The sequence below is a fragment of the Puma concolor genome, chromosome E2 (assembly GCF_028749965.1).
Source record: "Puma concolor isolate L17-30 chromosome E2, mPumCon1.1.hap2, whole genome shotgun sequence".
NCBI lineage: Eukaryota > Metazoa > Chordata > Mammalia > Carnivora > Felidae > Puma > Puma concolor.
Genome location: NC_141681.1, coordinates 46,182,013 through 46,201,826, shown reverse-complemented (window position 1 = coordinate 46,201,826; position 19,814 = coordinate 46,182,013). Strand labels below are relative to the sequence as shown.

The 19,814-nt window shown below is 37.2% G+C and overlaps 2 protein-coding genes across 2 annotated transcripts in view; both read right to left on the bottom strand.

Annotated features, from left to right (window-relative positions):
• Positions 1-19,783, bottom strand: part of LOC147573572 (uncharacterized) — a 67,069-nt gene extending 47,286 nt beyond the window's left edge. Inside the window, exons 1-2 of the mRNA XM_086690986.1 lie at positions 19,726-19,783; positions 18,777-18,851 (exon numbers count right to left, since the gene is read on the bottom strand). Coding sequence (XP_086547112.1) covers positions 18,777-18,809 — 33 coding nt within the window. The 5' untranslated portion in view covers positions 18,810-18,851; positions 19,726-19,783. The remainder of the gene's footprint in view (positions 1-18,776; positions 18,852-19,725) is intronic.
• The window catches only part of ZNF345 (zinc finger protein 345), a 28,809-nt gene extending 9,025 nt beyond the window's left edge, over positions 1-19,784 (bottom strand). The window contains exons 1-2 of the mRNA XM_086691058.1: positions 19,726-19,784; positions 18,777-18,851 (exon numbers count right to left, since the gene is read on the bottom strand). The gene's annotated coding sequence lies outside the window, so the exon portion shown is untranslated. The remainder of the gene's footprint in view (positions 1-18,776; positions 18,852-19,725) is intronic.
• Between the last annotated feature and the right edge of the window lie 30 nt (positions 19,785-19,814).

The following is a 19,814-nucleotide window of genomic DNA, read 5'->3' as shown; positions in this document are numbered from 1 at the left end:
AAAAAGTGTTGACGAGGATGTGGAGAAAAAGGAACCCTTGTGCACTGTTTGTAGGAAAACAAATTGGTGCAGACACTGTGAAAAACAGTATGGAGACTCCCCCAAAATTAAAAATACAATGATCCAGTAATTCCGCTAGTGGGTATTTACCCAAAGAATATGAAAACACTAATATGAAAAGATATATGCACCCCTATGTTTACTGCAGCATTATTTATAATAGCCAAATTATGAAAGCAAGTCAAATGTCCACCAATAGGTGAATGTACAAAGAAACTGTGGTGGGGTATCTGGGTGGCTCAATCGGTTAAGTGTCCAACTCTTGATTTTGGCTCAGGTCATGATCTCACAGTTCGTGAGTTTGAGCCCCAAGTTGGGCTCCATGCAGACCATGCAGAGCCTGCTTGGGATTCTCTCTCTCTCCCTCTCTCTCTGCCCCTCTTCTACTCATGCTCTTTCTCTCTCCCAAAAATAAGTAAATAAACTTATAAAAAATTTTATTTATATGTATATATACATATATTTATATGTATTTTATATGTATATATACATATTTATATTTATTTAGTTTATTTATATGTATATGTGTACTTATGTGGTACATATATATACAATGGAATATTATTCAGCTATAAAAAATCTTGCCATTTGCAACAACATGGATGGATATAGAGGATGTAACACTAAGAGAGTTAGTCAAAGATAAATACCATATGATTTCACTCATGTGTAATTTAAGAAGCAAAACAAAGAAAGAAAAAAGAGAGACAAACAAAAAACCAGACTCTTTTTTAAAAATTATTTTTAAGAGAGAGAGAACACAAGCAGGGGAGGGGAAGAAAGAGAGAGAGGGAGACATAGAATCTGAAGCAGGCTCTAGGGGAGAGACAGAGAAAGAGAGGGAGACCAGAATCTGAAGCAGGCTCCAGGCTATGAGTTGTCAGCACAGAGCCCAATGTGGGGCTCAAACTCACAGACCATGAGATAATAACCTGAACCAAAATCAGATGCTTAACTGACTGAGCCATCCAGGTGCCCTTGGGTTATTATTTTTTAAGATATTTTTTTTGGTCAAATATTGTGGAGTGCTTCTATGAGGGTGGTTTCAAATGAGTTCAACATTTAAATAAGTAAACTGACTTGTGAGTAAATGACTGAATATAGCAGACTGCCCTTCTTAATGTGTGTGTGGGCCTCATATAATCAATTGAAGGCCTGAATAAAACAAAAGTCTGAGTGAATAAAGGGAATTTCTCCTGTGTGACTGCTTTCTGGCTGGGCCATACGTTTTCTCCCTGCATTTAGAATCAAACTGAAACATTAGCTCTTCCCAGATCTCAAGTTTGCTGGCCTTTGGACTGGAACGACACCATCAGCTCATCTGGTTCTCTAGCTTGTGGACTGTAGATCTTGGGGCTTACCGTTCTCCATTACTGCATTAAAATGATTCCTTATGGGGCGCCTGGGTGGCGCAGTCGGTTAAGCGTCCGACTTCAGCCAGGTCACGATCTCGCGGTCCGTGAGTTCAAGCCCCGCGTCGGGCTCTGGGCTGATGGCTCAGAGCCTGGAGCCTGTTTCCGATTCTGTGTCTCCCTCTCTTTCTGCCCCTCCCCCGTTCATGCTCTGTCTCTCTCTGTCCCAAAAATAAATAAAAAAACGTTGAAAAAAAAATTAAAAAAAAAATGATTCCTTATTATAGCTTTATGAATTTCCTATTGGTTCTGATTCCCCAGAGATTCTAATCTTCCTCCCCTTCATCTATCTATCTATCCATCTATCCATCTATCTATAAACACATATGTGTGTGTGTGTGTGTGTGTGTGTGTGTGTGTGTGTGTGTGTTGTTTAAGTAAGAATCATTGTACATGTACAGCAGTATCTAGAGAGACTAACCTTTTTTGGCTTTTCTTAGTACAACTGAAAAGAAGAGTTTGAGAACATTCAAGAAAATTATTTTCCCTAAGTGAGAATAAACTTCCATTTTTTCCATGATATCGTTGGCTAATTTTATGTTTTTATATCTTCCCTGTAGACTTAACTCCAAACTATTTTGGTTAAGAACATTAGCTCTGAAGTCTGACAAATCCAGCTTTCAATCCAGGTCCTAAAATCCAATTCCTAACACTTACGTCCTTGGGTAAATTATTTACCCCACTAAAACTCTATTTTCTCATCTTAGAATATTGGCAAGAAATTATCAGTTTCTAAGGTATTATATACAGACCCTTATACACAATAAAGCTCAAGAAATGGTATTTTAATTTTTCAATCATCCTTATCTTATGCTATGTGGTTATTTTGTGTAAGTCCACAAAATCATAATAAAGAGTGTTCTGTTAGACAGTCTATTCAGTGTATTGTCAGATCACCTATTACTTTTTTGCTTTTGATTCTCTATTATAATTGTATTGGAATTTCATTTTAAATTTTATTGTTTTTAAGATACAACTTTAAAAAATGATTTAATATATACATAAGTGGCAATATATGACAAGCATACCAATGTACTGAGGAAGGGAGTGCTACATTCTTGTTTTATGTTCAAAATCTACATATGATTTGAGGGGTGCCCAGGTGGCTCAGTTGGTTAAGTGTCTGACTCTTGGTTTCGGCTCAGGTCATGAGCTCATGGTTCATAAGATCAAGCCCTGCTGTCAATGCAGAGCCTGCTTGGGATTCTCTCTCTCCCTCTCTCTGTCCCTCCCTCACTGGTTCTCCCTCTCTCTCTCTCTCTCAAAATAAATAAACATTTAATCTACACATGATTTGAGAAATAGGCACACAAAGTCATCTGTAGGTAAGTCATCTTTCTTGGATGTCTCTAAACTCCTCTTTTCAACAGCACCAACAAGAGCTAAAAGAGGTTAATCTCTATAAATAGTGATGTATCCCTAGAGTTAAAAATACATTGCTTGAAGTTGTAATGGGTCATCACTGTTGGCTTCTGTCCCAGAGACCTAGATCTATATAACTCTTTTTAAGTTTATTTACTTATTTAAGTAATCTCTACAGTCAACATGGGGCTTGAACTCACAACCCCAATATCAAGAGTCATCTGTTGGCCAGCTGAGCCAGCCAGGCACTCCTAGATCTATATAATTCTTAGAAAGAGTTATACCAGTGATGTTCATTTCTTCAGACTGTAAGGCTCTTAAATGTCTTATCCTTCCCAAAAATCCCATCTGATCATACAAGAATCTGAACAGAGATTGATCTAACTTTAAATTAGCATCATATCATGATGTACTTAATCTTATTTTTTTTTTAGCTTTATTTTTCTTTGATCTTTCCTTTTCAGAGACAAGCACAACCAACATAACCCAGTCTATTTCTACAACATATACTAAAGAGTCATCCTTTATTTGAAAAGAAAAAAAAGGGCAAGGTGAGTATTTAGAAAATTGTTAGAGCTTACTCTACTTTCCTTTGTATTTTCGCAAGAAAAAGTCATGTTATATATAAAGGACACCCTTCATGGACACATTTCATGGTTTCCTGGACATAGCACTGTGTCACTGAAGGTGCTAACGGGCAATATAGTGTTCCATACATCAATTTACCTTCTCATCTCTTGGGAGACCTGGGGAGGGGATACACTTTACTAAATTCAAACCTAGAATATATTTTATACATGCCTGAATGTACAAAACTTTAAATTTTAAAAAAGAAACTGTACTTTCTTCAATTTATCTGATAAAACTAATATAGCCATGATGCCAAATAAGAAAATGCCTATATGTAAAAGAATAATTTCAGGCTGATCTAACTTATGAACATATTTACAAAAATTGCAAACAAAATTCTAGCAAACCAGATACAACAAAAAAAGATTATAACTAAGTTTATTTTAGTCAAAGAAGATAAGATTCCTCCAACATTAGAAAATATGTTAATATAGGGACACCTGGGTGGCTCAGTCAGTTGAGTGCCCGACTCAGGTCATGATCTCACAGTTCATGAGATTAAGCCCTGAGTCCTGCTCTGCACAGACAGTGCAGAGCATGCTTAGGATTCTTTCTCTCCCTCTCTCTCTGCCCCTCCCCACTCACTAGCACTCGCTCTCAAAAAAATTAACATAAAAAAAGAAAATATATTGGGGTGCCCGGGTGGCTCAGATCATGATCTCATGGTTCATGAGTTCGAGACCCACATCAGGCTCTATGCTGACAGCCTAGAGCCGGAAGCCTTCAGAGTCTGTGTCTCCCTCTCAGTCTCTGCCACTCCCCTGCTCACACTCTGTCTCTCTCTCTCTCAAAAATAAACATTAGAGAAGACTTAAAAAATAAAATATGTTAATATAATTAACTACATTAACAGATTAAAAAGAAAAGGCACAATTTGATAGGCAGAAAATAATTCAATGAAATTCAACATCCAATTATTAAAAAGAAAAAAAACTTAAAAGCCTGTGAGTAGAAGAAAATTTCCTTATACAGATGAATGGTACCTATAAAATATAGGAAAGAATATGCCAAATGATGAAATAGTAAGTACAAGTCCTTAAAATTTGTAGCAAGTAAAATATATAAAGCATTGCAAAACAAGAAATGAAACTGACGTTTGCAGATCTTACGACTGCCTATAAGGAAACAATGCAAAAGATTCTCTAACAGACGTTATATTTAGAAAGAGATTTTGCAGAAGTCTCAGAAATGAACCAGAAAACAAAGGCCAACTTCATCTCTACAAACCAGCAACAAAATTAGAAAAATACAGTTTATTTAGGGCATCTGACTGGTTCAGTCAGTAGGGCGTGTGACTCTTGATCTTAGAGTCATAAATTGAAGCCCCATGTTGGGTGTAGAGAAGAAAAGAAAGAAAGAAAGAAAGAAAGAAAGAAAGAAAGAAAGAAAGAAAGAAAGAAAGAAAGAGAGAGAGAGAGAGAGAGAGAGAGAGAGAGAGAGAAGAAAGAAAGAAAGAAAGAAAGAAAGAAAGAAAGAAAGAAAAGAAAAAAAGAAAAAAATACATTTTATTTATAAATAGCATCACAGAAAATACTGAGAAATGTATACTATACGGACAGAATTATAAAAGTGGACTGAGATATTAAACAATACCTAAATATACAGAATGTCATTTCTTATTAAAAGGAAGCATCAATTTTATAAAGCCACCAATTCTCCTAAGTAATCTATGTATTTAATGCAATTGTAACCAAAATCACAAGTTTTTCATAGACCTTTACAAGATGATTTTCTAACCTATATACAGAAGACTAAGGGGCATTCCTTAAAAATAAGTTGGAAGGACTTGCTCTATCAGATATCAAGATTTACTATCATACAATACTGACTGTGGCATTGGCACAGAGAATAAAATAGAGAACTATGTCACAGAAGACTGAGCCAAGAATACACTCATACACAGAAACTTATGAACCTGGCATGACAACAGTGAACAAAAGATGGATTCTCCAAAAAAAGCTGTTAAAAAAAATCAGATATCCATATACAAAGGGATAATATCTCTATCTCACACCATACATAAGTTAAAATTAACTTTAAATTTTTTTAATGTTTATTTATTCTTGAGACAGAGCATGAGTGGGGGAGAGGCAGACACAGAATCCTTAGCAGGCTCCAGGCTCTGACCTGTCAGCACAGAGCCCAATGCGGGGCTCAAACCCACAAACTGTGAGATAATGACCTAGCCTGAAGTCGAACGCTTAACTGACTGAGCCACCCAGGTGCCCCTAACTTTAAAACTCTTTAAAGACTATATGCTAGTTATCAACTTATTGCCTCTCAGATCCCCAATTCATCCTTTACTGCCTACTTTGTAAATGCAGACAGATCAGGTCTATTTGAATATTTTCCTTTGTCAGCACAATGTTAAGCTTTGTCAGTAAAAGATGTTTGTTTTTAATTTTTATTTTTGAGAAAGAGAGACAGAGCGTGAGGAGAGGCAGAGAGAGAGGAGAGGCAGAGACAGAGGGAGACACAGAATCCTTAGTAGGCTCCAGGCTCTGAGCTGTCAGCACAGAGCCCAATGTGGGGCTCGAACCCACAAACAGTAAGATCATGACCTAAGCCAAAGTCAGATATTTAACTGACTGTGCCACCCAGGCGCCCCAAAGAAAAAGATGTTAGAAAGACACTGCAGGTAGACTATTCCCTCTAGATTCTGGCGTGCTTGCCTGTCAGGCTTGTCCAGTGCCCTCGTGCAGCACATGAAGCTGCCCACGTGCCCAGCTCCTGCAAGTTGGATGGCTTTACCTGGTTCCCTCAGTGTAAGCAACTCCTCTAGCTCCCAGCTCTTAAAGCACAAGGTGGCCAATAACATCCATTAGCCAGCAGTTTTCTTTCGCAGTTTTGTAGCACATGCTCCTGGTAAGACTCCACACCCTACCCTAGAGGACAGATTTCCAGCAAATTCCAGAGGAGGTACTTCCAACAAGTGCTGCTAGTGCAGCATCAAGGCAGGGATAGGACCTTAGAGAGGCAAACGAGGTATCTAGAACACAAAATTTAAGCAAACACTCACTCAGGTGCCAACCCTGCACTTCTATGACCCTGAGAACCAGTACCCCCTTACGAATGAGGCAACTAGGGTGCCAAATTTGAGGCACTCCTACTCAGGGTCATGAAAGTGTAGAGCTGATACCTGAGAGTGACTGCTTCCTTAACTTTTGCACCCTGATACCTTAGTGGCCTCACCTTAGTCCCAACCCTATACCACTGTGACTACTCTGTCATTTAGTGAACCAGAACTGTGCCCTCTCCAACAAGGTCTGGATTTCAGCCCTGGGCTTTCTTGGGAACTCCATTTCAACCATTAAAGTGATGGCAGCTTTTTATATATGCTATTCATATGGTCTTTAGTGTTCTCTTTACATATTACTAGACAATCCTATGTTACTCCAGTCTCATTAGTTAATAATTCTTCATATTGAACTTCCCCAGTTCAAATTATTATGTGTTTCCTGTCTCTTGATGGGATCCTGACAGCAACAGAATTGGTACCTAAAGTGGTCCCAGGAGACAGGCCTGTAAAGATGGGATTTGGGGATTAGTTAGGTCATGCCTTTCAGCCATTCCTTACATCTTTGTTGCACTGAACTATTCTATCCTTTTCCAAATGTTTACTAATCCTTTGGGCTTGACTACAGATAAAGCTCCTTGTGGATAGCATTTGGGATGCTAAAAATCCATGGCATGCAGTGGGATCACAATTAATCAAGCTGTGGTTGATCGTGATAAAATGCCGACTAAAGTATATATCTTGGGAGCCATATATCTTGACCTTTATTGTAGTAATGATGACTTATAAGGGCTGTGGTGTGAAATGTGAATTCATGTGAGTTCATTCCAGTGCTTACAAAGAGAAATTGACAAGATTGGGTCTGTTAACTCTGAGTTCAAGTCACAGTCTTGAGAACCAGAGCACGTCCATGCAAATCCAAAGAGTCTCCATTTCTTGAAGTCACAGGGCTGATATTGCTGAAAATCAAACATAAAATTGTGCAGGCTGCTGACTTATGATAATAGTTGAATTCAGTCTTGCCATATTTTTCATGTAAAAGTTAGAGGACTAATTGGTAAAAAATTTGATCCTTAGGGGCCCCTGGGTGGCTCAGCCAGTTAAGCGTCCAACCTCGGCTCAGGTCATGATCTCACTGTCCACAGTCTGTGGGTTCGAGCCCCACATCAGGCTCTGTGCTGACAGCTCAGAGCCTGGAGCCTCCTTCGGATTCTGTGTCTCCCTCTATCTGCCTCTCCCCTGCTCGTGCTCTCTCTCTCTCTCTCTCTCTCAAAAATAAATAAACATTAAAAAAAATTGTTGCTTAAATATGGAATGGGGACATCTAGTTGGGACCCAGATGAAACTGACAATCTTGAGCCCCTCCACCAAGTCTTTTGGGTACTCTCTTAACAGTGGAAGTAACTTGCAATCCAGTGTCTGGGAAAGTAGCTTTCTTCTGATTGAAAATCCTATGATAGCATCACCTGGAGCAGTAACTTAAAAGGTCATGCTCATTCTCCTCAAGATACAACAGAACCATTCTGTTGCCATTAGACCTATAACAAGGGTCCAACCTCAACATGTTCCAGGGAGACAGATTTATGCTATGAGCCAGGAGGAAATAACATACTATTAGTTTGCTAGGGCTTCCATACCAAAATACCACAGACTGGGTGGTATAAACAACAGAAATTTATTTGCTCACAATTCTGAAGATTAGAAATCCAAGCACAAGGTGTTGGAGAGTTTGGCTTCTTTTGAAGCCTCTCTCCCTGGTTTGCAAATAACCACCTTCTCACTGTCCTCACATGGTCTTTCCTCTGTACATGAGCATCCCCCATGTCTCCTTTTGTGTCTAAATTTCCCCTCATAAAAGGGTATCAGTCAGGTTGGTTTAGAGTCCCCCCTAACAGCCTCATTTTAACTTAATTATCTCTCTAAAAGACCTATCTCCAAATACAGTCACATTATAATGTACTGGGAGTTAGTGCTTCTACATATGAATTTTGGAGGGACACAATTCAGTGCATAATATTCACTAAAACAAGGGTTCTGGGAGCAGAGTGACATGTTCCAGCTGTACCTTTTTGTATAGTTTTAACTTTTGGAACCATGTTAATGCTTTACCAATTCCTATAATCAAATCAGTCAGAATGAACCAATAATTTTTGAAAAGTCAAACACATACAAACAGGAACAAATAAATCTAAATGTATTTCAAATGAATAATACAACCGCACTGAAGGAGAGAATAAAAAAATGAACCCAAGGAAATTTGAACACAGTATTTTAACTATTATCTTTACTCTAAACAAAGAGAACTATAAACAAATACTGAACTACACTTAGTATTTGATATTTGTTATTGTATAGGTTAGCAGTTCCAAAACTATTTTTGTATATTCTAGAATTGAACAAATTAGTAAATATAATGAGCATGTGAGAGTCAGGTTTTTAATTATTGGAGAAGGAAGATACAAATGTGGAACAGCATAAAACTAGAATGAATACTATAGTCCTAGCAACCAGATCTTGGTTTCTACACATTCTTTACTGCAAGGAACCAGGCTCTTTAGAGAAATGGTTCAATTCTGGCTGGAGCTAAGAGAGTATCTGGATACGAGCCTATTGCAACTTGTTGTGCCAGAAAGTAAGGAAAGTCTCAAAGAATCATATAGAAAGTTAAAAGGATGCAGAAGTCACCCTGAATAGGCTACTGGTGGCCAAATCCAGAACAATTGGAGTATCAGACTAAATAGTAAAAGATTATACCTCATTGAGCAAAATAAAAATCTATGAATTTATACTGACATAACAAATGAATAAGTAAGTAGTGAAGAAGGGACCACTCTTCTTTATGATAAAATGCCAATTAATTAATATAGACAAAATGATGGAAGTAAAAAAACCAAAAACCAAAACAAAACAAATAAAACAAAAAAAATCTTGAAAGCATCATAGTAATAATGGATCCAGAAAGTAATACCAATGGATGCTAGAAGTAGTATGTGAAAGTTTGTGGAAAATCATTTACACTTTTAACATATCTCCCATATGCAACATAACATTACAGAGACAACTATTACCTTTATAGTGAAAAAACATAGTAGATACTACCTTAACCAATTATCAAAGTCAACATCTCCAAATACGGGACAAGTCAACATGAGGTATCCCGATAGGATGCACTGAGAAGGATACAATCACTTTTGTTGTATTCCTGCCATAAATTTTATAACCTGAATATAAGTATTAGGAACCATAAGACAAACCCTAACTGAGGGACATTTTACAAAATAACTTGCCTACCCTCTTCAAAAATGTCAAGGTCATGAAACACAGAGAAAGAGAAACTCTTCCAGGTAAAGAAGACTACAAAAAGACATGATATTAAATTCAATGATTCAATGTGTGATCCTAGACTGTATCCTGGACAGTGCCTGGGGACAGAGGATGAGGGTAGGGTGAGTTGCTACAAAGAAATTAGGACTAGTGAAAAATCTTGAATATAGACTGTTAAATAACTGTATTGCATAATTGTTAAAATTTCTTACTTTAATAAGTGTACTGTGGTTATATAAGAGAATGCTCTTGTTCTGAGGAAATAACACACTGACGTGTTTAAGAGTAAACAAGCAAACATCCACAACTTATTCTTAAATAGTTCAGGTAAAATGTGTGTATTGTGTAAGTGTGTGTGCACATGTATATATAGAGAGAACAACTACAAGCACATATAGGAATGATAATGTAGATAGGGCAAAATAAAACTATTGGTGAGTCTGAGTAAAGAGTACACAAGACTACTTTGTATTATTGTTGTAACTTTTCTACAAGTTTGAAATTTAATCAAAATGGAAAAGTTACCCAAAACAAGACATATTATTAATAATTCTCACATTAAATATGAAACTAAATACAAATACAAGATACTAGAAATGAAGTAAAAAGGAGAGCAATATATATAAAAAAAAATCTGGACATGGGAAAATTACAAAGATAAAAATTAGTAACACTGAACGTTAAAAAATAAAATAAAACTGATCAGAATTCAATATTCTAACAAAAGAATCTCAAAAAACAGCAGGAAAGGATTAATGAAGATAAAAACAGACTACAAAAAATTTAATAAAGTATGTAAGATTCACAAAACTCAAGGCTTGCTTTTGAAAAACATGAGGACTGCTGATTAAGCATGTGTGTATACTATATGCTTTAGGTTTTCTCCCAAAACACTGCTAAAATGACCAATGACAGTTTCATATTAATTGCTGGCAAGAGCACAGGTATGGCAGGCATTGTTGACTGCCTCCTTCAAAATCATCCCTCCTCTACTTCCTTGCTACAAGACTGGTTTTGTTTTTATTTTTGATAGCTACAGTACCCAGCAGCTCCAGAAAATGAATCATGATTTGCCTAAGTCAGTGATTAACTCTCACTGCAATCAGAATCAATTGGGTAGCTTTTTAAAAATGTTTATTTATTTTTGAGAGAGAGAGAGAGAGAGAGAGAGAGAGAGAGAGAGAGCACAAGCTGGGGAGGGGGCAGAGAGAGGGAGAGGGAGACACAGAATCCAAAGCAGGCTCCAGGCTCTGAGCTGTCAGCACAGAGCCAGACATAGGGCTCAAACTCACAAACTGTGAGATCATGACCTGGGCTGAAGGCAGATGCTTAACCAATTAAGCCACCCAGGCACCCCAATTGGGTAGCTTTTAAAAAATTCTAGAGCTTGAACCCCACTGCAGACAAATTGCATCTCAGTGTTTTTCTTGTCACCTTGTATGAGCTTTTAAGTCATTAGTTCTCAACTGTGGATAGCATTCTAGAATCATCAGTGCTTTTTTTAAAATGATGATGCCTAGGCCATATCCCAGATGAATTAAAATCAGAATTGCTGTGGGTGGGACCCAGACATCAATAACCAAGGTTAAGAATAACTAGATTAAATTAAAAGAAATCATTAATCCTCTGTCCCTATTTGTTGCAAGTGCTTTTTTGCACCTTATGTAGCCATAAGTAAACTAACTAGAAGTGGAGAAACAGGTTCTGTCAGAGACAGCTAGGAGTACTGTGAAGTGAACAAGCTATTGTGAAGTTTAACTTGGAAATATTTACTGAAGTTTAAAATATGTGTACTCTATTGTCCCCATAATTTTACTCTTAGTATATACCTTAGAGAATGCCTGTACATAAATATTCACTGGAACAGTGCTTGCCACAGTGATAACTATATAAAATCTAAATGTTTAAAAACAAAAGAATGACTAAACACACCACAGTACTACAAAATATGGCTTTACGTGAAGCAATTAAAGTGAGATAGTTCTATACTTATGTGAACAATTCTCCACACAGAATAATAAAGCAAATTTCAAAATAGTAACAATAATTACCAAACAACTCACACTAAGTGGAAGTTCTAACTGAATGTGCTAAGAATCCTGTTCTAAGGATTTTACATGAACCAACTTAAACCTTGGACCAATTCTATAATGCAGTTACTTTCCACATTTTGCAGGATATACTTATAATTCTTTTCATATAGATAAACTTTTAAGTGACAAAACATTACCACATACATGTGTCCATATATTTAAATGTATAGGATAAAGGTAAAAAGGATAAATAATTTTTAACAGTAGCTACCTTTGGGAACTTTGGATATACAACTGGGATTGGAGACTGTGGTCACATGGAACTTGAGCTCCTCCATAACATATAAATTATTTGTATAAAAAGATATATTCATTGACTATATATATAATTATTACTTAACTAAAAATAAAAGTTAAAAATTTTAGCCATTCAGGCTAAGAGGATACTTGTTTACAAAGGCAACAGTTTATAAGCAAACCACATTCAACAAAAGAGGCTTGATAAAATGGTAACACTATCAGACCATTACAACTCACGACAAAGATAAATGTGTAAAAACACGACAGCTGTTCATAAGGTACTTAGGCATGATAAACATGGGTTAAAGGTCAGTGACCATAGTATGATCACATTAAAAAAAGAATTCTAAGTATTTGCTCTAACAATGTGACAGCAATCGTTAATTGGTAGGACTACAGATGACCTTTTTTTTTTTTATTTCTGCTTCTCTGAATTTTCTAAATTTGTTGTAATAATTATTTTGTAATGAAAGGAACAGAGAATACAGCTATCTTCAGAAAAAAGTGACATATTTGATCAGTATTCAAAGATTTGTAAAAGGAAATGATCTAAACATGGCATAGGTACAAGTACAGTTTTTTAAATTTTAAATTAAAAAACTTTCAAATAGAGGATACAGCCTATTTAAATAATATAACACCAAGAAGGTAATGCAAAGTAATGGAAAAGGAAATAAATTATTACTGGATAAAAGACACTGGAACAATACTGAGTAAATGAAAAATAATTGAATTTAGATCCTCAATACACAGCAAAACAAACTTAAAATGGATTAAAAGTTACGTATATAAGAGAATTGAAATGCATAATCCTGGCTCTCAATGATTTACAAGGCATTTGGGGAGCAAAATTTGCCTGTAAGATCCTTCGGAGAATAAGGCTGGATACATCATGCTCCCGGATTTTAAAGTACTGTATATGATTGTTTTGATATAGTAATCAAAAAAGTATGGTATTGGCATAAAAACAGACACACAGATCAATGGAACAGAATACAGGCCCAGAAATAAACCTATGCACCAGAAACCCAAAAATAAACTATGGTCAAAAGTTTACAACATAGGATCCAAATATATACAAAAAGGAAAGGACAGTCTCTTTAATAAATGGTGTTGGAAAAACTAGACAGCCACATGGAAAGAGTGAAACTAGATTATTATCTTAACACCATATAAAAAATTAATTCAAAATTATTTTACTGGAATGTAAAACCTGAAACCATAAAACTCCTAGAAGAAAACAGAGGCTGTTAGCTCCTTGACATTGGTCTTAGGTATTATTTTTTGGATATAACCCCATAAGCAAAGGCAACAAAAGCAAAAATAAACAAGTGGACGGGCACCTGGGTGGCTCAGGTTAAGGGTCTGACTCTTGATTTCAGCTCAGGTCATAATCTCACAGTTCGTGGGGTCAAACCCCATGTCAGGCTCTGCAATGAGCATGGAGCTTGCTTGGGATTCTCTCTGCCTCTGCCTCTCCCCCATTCGCGCATGAGAGTGCACACACACACACACTCTCTCTCTAAATATTTTTTAAAAAGTGGACTATATCAAACAAAAAAAAATCTCCTTAATAGTAAAGGAAATAAAAAGGGGAGAATAAAAAGGGGAGAAAATATTTGCAAATCATACATCTGACAAGGGTATATGATAATATCCAAAATATATAAAGAAAGTATAACTCAATAGCAAAGAACCTATTTTATTTTAAAAATGGGAAGAGAATCTGAATAGACATTTCTCCAAAGAAGACATACAGATGGCCAACAGGTACATGAAATGATACTCAACATCACTAACCATCAGGGAAATGCAAATCAAAACTACAGTGAGATATCATCTCACAATTGTTAGCATGGCTATTATCAAAAAGACAAGGAATAACATGTTGAGGAAGATACGGAGAAAAGGGAAGGAACACTTATACACTATTGGTAGGAAAGTAAATTGGTGTAGCCACTACAGAAAACAGTAAGGACTCAAAAAATTAAAAACAGAATTCCCATATGAACCAGCAATTCCACTTCTGAGTATCCAAAGAAAATGAAAACACTAATTCAGAAAGACATATGAGACCATGTTCACTGCAGCATTGTTTACAATAGCCAAGATAGTTTACAATCTGAGTGACCCATGATGGATGAATAAAGAGATTTTATATTATTATTCGGTCATAAAAATGAGTGAAATCTTGCCATCTATGACAACATGGATGGACCTCAAGGTCATCATCCTAAGTGAAGTAAGTCAGACAAAATAAATACCATATACTTTCCCTTACATGTGGAATTTATTTTTTTTAATGTTTGTTTATTTTTGAGAGTGTGTGAATGGGGGAGGGGCAGGGGGGCACGGACAGAGGATCAGAAACAGGCTCCATGCTGACAGCTGAGAGCCTGATGTGGGGCTCGAACTCATGAACCGGGAGATCATGACCTGAGTCAAAGTCAGACACTTAACTGACTGACCCACCCAGGCACCCCCTCACTTACATATGGAATCTGAATAAAGGCCAACCTTGTAGACACAGAAAATAGTTGATAGTTGCCAGAGACCAGGGGTGGGGGATGTGAAATGGGAAAAAGGGGCTCAAGAGGTACAAACTTCCAGTTGTAAAAGAAAGAAGTCATGGGCGGTTAATAATATTGTATTGCATATTTAAAAGCTGCTAGTTGCATAAATCTTAAAACTCTTCATCACAGGAAAAAATTATGTATGGTGATGATATTAACTAGACTTACTATGAGGTCATTTCAAGATATATACAAATACCAATACACTATGTTGTACATCTGAAACTAATATGATGTTACATGTCAATTATACCTCAATTTAAAATAAAAGATCCTTTGGGAACCACCAAAAGGCCTTTAGTTAAGGGCTTTAAACTGTAATTGATATAAAGTTCCCAAGAATGAGAAATAGAGAAAGGGAGCTAACATTTACCGAACTTCTGATGTGTACCAAGTGTTCCACACATATCTGATTTCATTCTCAACACTGAGTGAGAATGAGAGCCTCTCATTTGCAGGTGAAACAGCTCACAGGTGGTGCAGCTGAGATCAGAAGCTACATCTGATACCAGAGCCCATACTTTTTACACCGTGTTATTGAGAGAATAGCATAGGTAAAATAATCTGAGATACGGTGTTTCTTTCTTTTCCTGAAGGAGCCAATATTTAAACTAGACAGTTAGTGAGAACAGATGGCAAAGATGCAGAGGCAGAAACTACCTGACAAAGGATAGTGGAGGGTAGGGGGAAGAGGTAAGGGCAGTTATAAAACATAATATGAAGAGAACAGTAAAAGTACCATACAAAACAGAACTCATTGGACCAAAATGTTATTAAAATAAAAATATTAGACAGTAAGCATCTATCTGTATTTAAGTCTATACCTACTTTTTTTAAGATTTTATTTTTAAGTAATTTCCACACCCAACGTGGGCTCAAACTCATAGCTCTGAGATCAAGAGTTGCATGCTCCACTGACTGAGCCAGCCAGGTGCCCCCTTCCTAATTTTTATATCCCTACTTCCTTTCTCTCTCTTTTTTTAATGTTTTTATTTATTTTTAAGAGACAGAGTGCAAGCACGAGTAGGGGAGGGACATAGACAGACAGGGAGACACAGAATCTGAAGCAAGTGGAGCCTTCAGGATCTACAGGATCTGAAGCAGGCTCCAGGCTCTGAGCTGTCAGCACAGAGCCCAACGCCAAGGCTCGAACCGGTGAACCGTGAAATCATGACCTGAGCCGAAGTCAGATGCTTAACCGACTGAGCCACATAGACGACCCAATGTCCCCAGTTTCAAAAATGTATTTGAGGAGACTAAGAATTAAAGAAAAAAAATGTTTTAATAATATACAAAGGTCATAGGTACTCAATATCAAAAACCCAGGCTAAAATTATTACTAGGATTGATCATTATTTGAAGTGCTCAGATTCCTGGCACTCAATGCAAAAAGGAAATACTATAGAATGGATTATATGATTCCTAATTGCCTGGGAATATTTACAGGAGATAAGCAAGACCTTGTTGAGAAACAATAAGAAGACCTAAGTCAATTGAGAGGCTTGTATTATTAGAAGATTCCCCAAATTTCTTTTTTTTCCCAAGATTTTAAAAAATGTCTTGGGGTGCCTGGGTGCCTCAGTCAGTTAAGCATCCAACTTTGGCTCAAGTCATGATCTCATGGGTTATGGGTTTGAGCCCTGCATTGGGCTCTGTGCTGACAACACAGAGCCTGGAGACAGCTTCAGATTCTGTGTCTCCATCTCTCTCTGCCCCTCCCTTGCTCGCTCGCTCTCCCTCAAAAATAAACATTAAAAAACTTAAAATGTCTTTTATTTACTTTAAGAGAGAGGGAGAGAGGGCAGAGAGAGGGGAGAGAGAGAATCTCAAGCAGGCTCCACACTGTCAGTGCAGAGCTGAATGGGGGTGCAATCTCACAAACCATGAGATCATGACCTGAGCCGAAATCAAGAGTTGGACATTTAACCGACTGAGCCATCCAGTCACCCCAAGATTCCCCAAATTTCTATTTATACAATTATAGATACAATGCAATTCAATCTAAATCACAAAAGATGCCTGAGTGCAACCAAGCTATTTCAAAAATTTATATGGAAATGCATAAGAACACAAACAGCCAAGACACTCTTGAGGAACAAAAGAGGACTTGCTCTAAATATTATAAAGTTACAGCGAATAAGATAGCATGATATTGCTGCAAGGAGAGAAAAATAGAGCAATGGAACAGAATATAATCTCCCAAAATACATGTAGACATAGGTGGTCACTTGATTTTTTTTTTACTAAAATGGTATTGTCAATCAGTGTAGAAAGATGAACTTTTCAGTAAATGATACTGGAACAATTGGATACCCACATGGGGGATAAAATGAAATTAAATCACTACCTACAGGAATCAATTCCAGGTAGTGTAAAGACCTACATGTTAAAACCAACGGCTAGAAAGCTTTTAGAAGAGAACATGACAAAATCTTCATTACCTCTACGTAGCAGAAAATTTCTTAAACAAGAACTAACTACGAAAAAAGATTCCTTACATTTAAATCCAGAACCTCTATATTCATCAAAAGGCACCAGAACCTCTATATTCATCAAAAGGCACCCAGAATGAAAAACTAAGCCAGAGCAGAAGAAAATATTTAGTCACTATTATACAGAAGATATATACACATATATATATATATATATCAATTGCTATAATCAGAGAAAAACAACCCAATTAAAATTTGGCAAAACATTTGAACAAGCATTTTACAAAAAAGGACGCCCAGGTGGGCAAGAATTGGTGTTACATTTCATTGATAATAAGGGAACTATCAATTAAATGTGATAACATTAGACAACCACCAAACTGTCAAAAATTTAAAAGTATGATGATGCCAAGGGCTGGCATGGATGTGGAGCAAAAGGAACCTTTGTGAACTGCTGATACAAGTAAAACACTTGCACAGTATCTTTAGAGAACAGTTTGACGTTGTCTAGTAAAACTGAAGATGTACAATTTCTATCCCTCAGCAACTTAACCACAATTTTAGTATATATGCTAAAGAAATGCAAGCACATGTGTACCAAAATATGTGCACAAAATACTAGTGGTCACAATGCTTGTTATGACCAAAAACTGGAAGTCAAATATCCATGAAAAACAGAAAGGATAAATAGTAAATTGTGATGTTATCATACAAGATTATATATATATATATATATATATATATATATATATATATATATATATATCAATGGAAAAAATTAACTGTAGTTACAGGAAACATGAATGAAGCTCACATTTTTTTATTAAAAAAAACACAAAAGAATGTCTACTCATACAAAGAGAGAAAATAGACATAAACTAAACCTATATGATTTTGGAACGCATACGTAGGTACTAAAATTCTAATGTAAGGCAAAGAAAACATCACAGTGGTTATCACCAGAGGAGCACAGTTATTTGTGATTGTGGAGGGGTACATCAGAGGTTTCTTTAGAGATAGTTGTATTTTATTTCTTAGGTACTCCCTACATGAGTCTTTACAATTATATATTAAACAATACAAATACGTAGGATATGCTATTTCTGTATCTAATTTAAGAGCAAAAAAAATAAGCCAGAGGCATTCAAAAAAAATACGCACTTCTAAAAATGTTTCAAATATTAAATCATGTGGGAAAAAACTTAAATTTAATTTTATGTAAAAAATGTTGGCCATAATGGTAAATGCTGAATGAATTCAATTTTTAAAAATCACATTTTATATATGTACATAAAACATAGTGGGGAGAAAATACAAAAAAGTAAGCATTGGTTTTTAACTGGGAATGGACATTTTCTTCAAAAGATGTACTTCTGAAATTGTTTAAAATAATCATATTTTACTTTTACAAGTAGGAGGAAACAGTATTTTTTTTTAAGACAGCATAAAGGAAAATTAAACCATTTGACAACTTATAAGAGAAAATCAGGTGTGTGAGGGGTTAGGGTGTGCAGTCACTCACATTTTATCAAGTCACCTGATGGACAAGAATTTTCAAGAGGAGGAAAGCAAGTCAAGTCCTGACAAAGAAAAGGGGATTCCAGGGAAAAAGGGGAAACAACACAACAAACTACCTTGCAGGAGCCTTGTGGATTTTCAACAGCCATTCTTTCCTCCACTCTGGAAGCGTCTGTGCAAGCAAAGCAGAGCTGGGGAAAAAGAAAGAAGTCAGGAAACACCAGGCTCTTCTGGGAGTCCAGGTCAGCCAACCACCCGTCACCTATACATGTAGGTCAGGCAAGGCTAGGGTGCCTGTTCAACACCAGCATCAAGACAAGAGCAGGGTGACTGTAGTTCTGGGCAGAATCTCTCCCTGAGCTCACAGAGGTCTCCTGGGAACAGAGCGCTGGAGTCACAAAGGCACACAAAGGCGCCCCACAACTACAGTGCTATACGGACACATATTCCCACAAACTCACTCACGCCACGAGGACACAGGCACCCCAAACCTAAACACAACTGGCTGCACATGGTCACACGAGCATACACACTGCAGGAACAGACACAGTCACAATCGCAGTCATAGGCACCCCACACTCTCACATTCCGACTGCCACACTTCATGGGGACACAGTGACAATAACGAATTCACACGCACCCTACACTAATAATATCACAAATACACACACCTTGGGTAAACACAATCACCGATCTCACAGTTAAGGCATCCCATACCCACAGTTCAGCAAATGGTCATAACACACACACACACACACACACACACACACACACACACACACACACACACAAGAAGACACCCAGTTTTACAAACGCGGTCAAAGAACCCTACACGCGCAAACACCCGGTCACACAATTACCTCATTACACATGAACAATCATAACCGCAAATCAAGCCCCCCTTCCCCGCCCTCACAGTTCCGTACACGCTCACACTGGCACACAGTCACATTCAGACACACACCCTCCTCACAATCTCCCCCTCTCAGTTGGCTCCCCACACACCCTGCACAGGCCAGAGGTTCCAGACACGCCGGCCCAATCCCGGGCTCCGGGCCACCTCACCTACGCCTCCTTCGGTACAGGTAGTACCTCTCTACTCTACTTGGAACAAGTCGAACGCAAGAGCTCCCGCAGCGCCCTGGGGCCGTTTG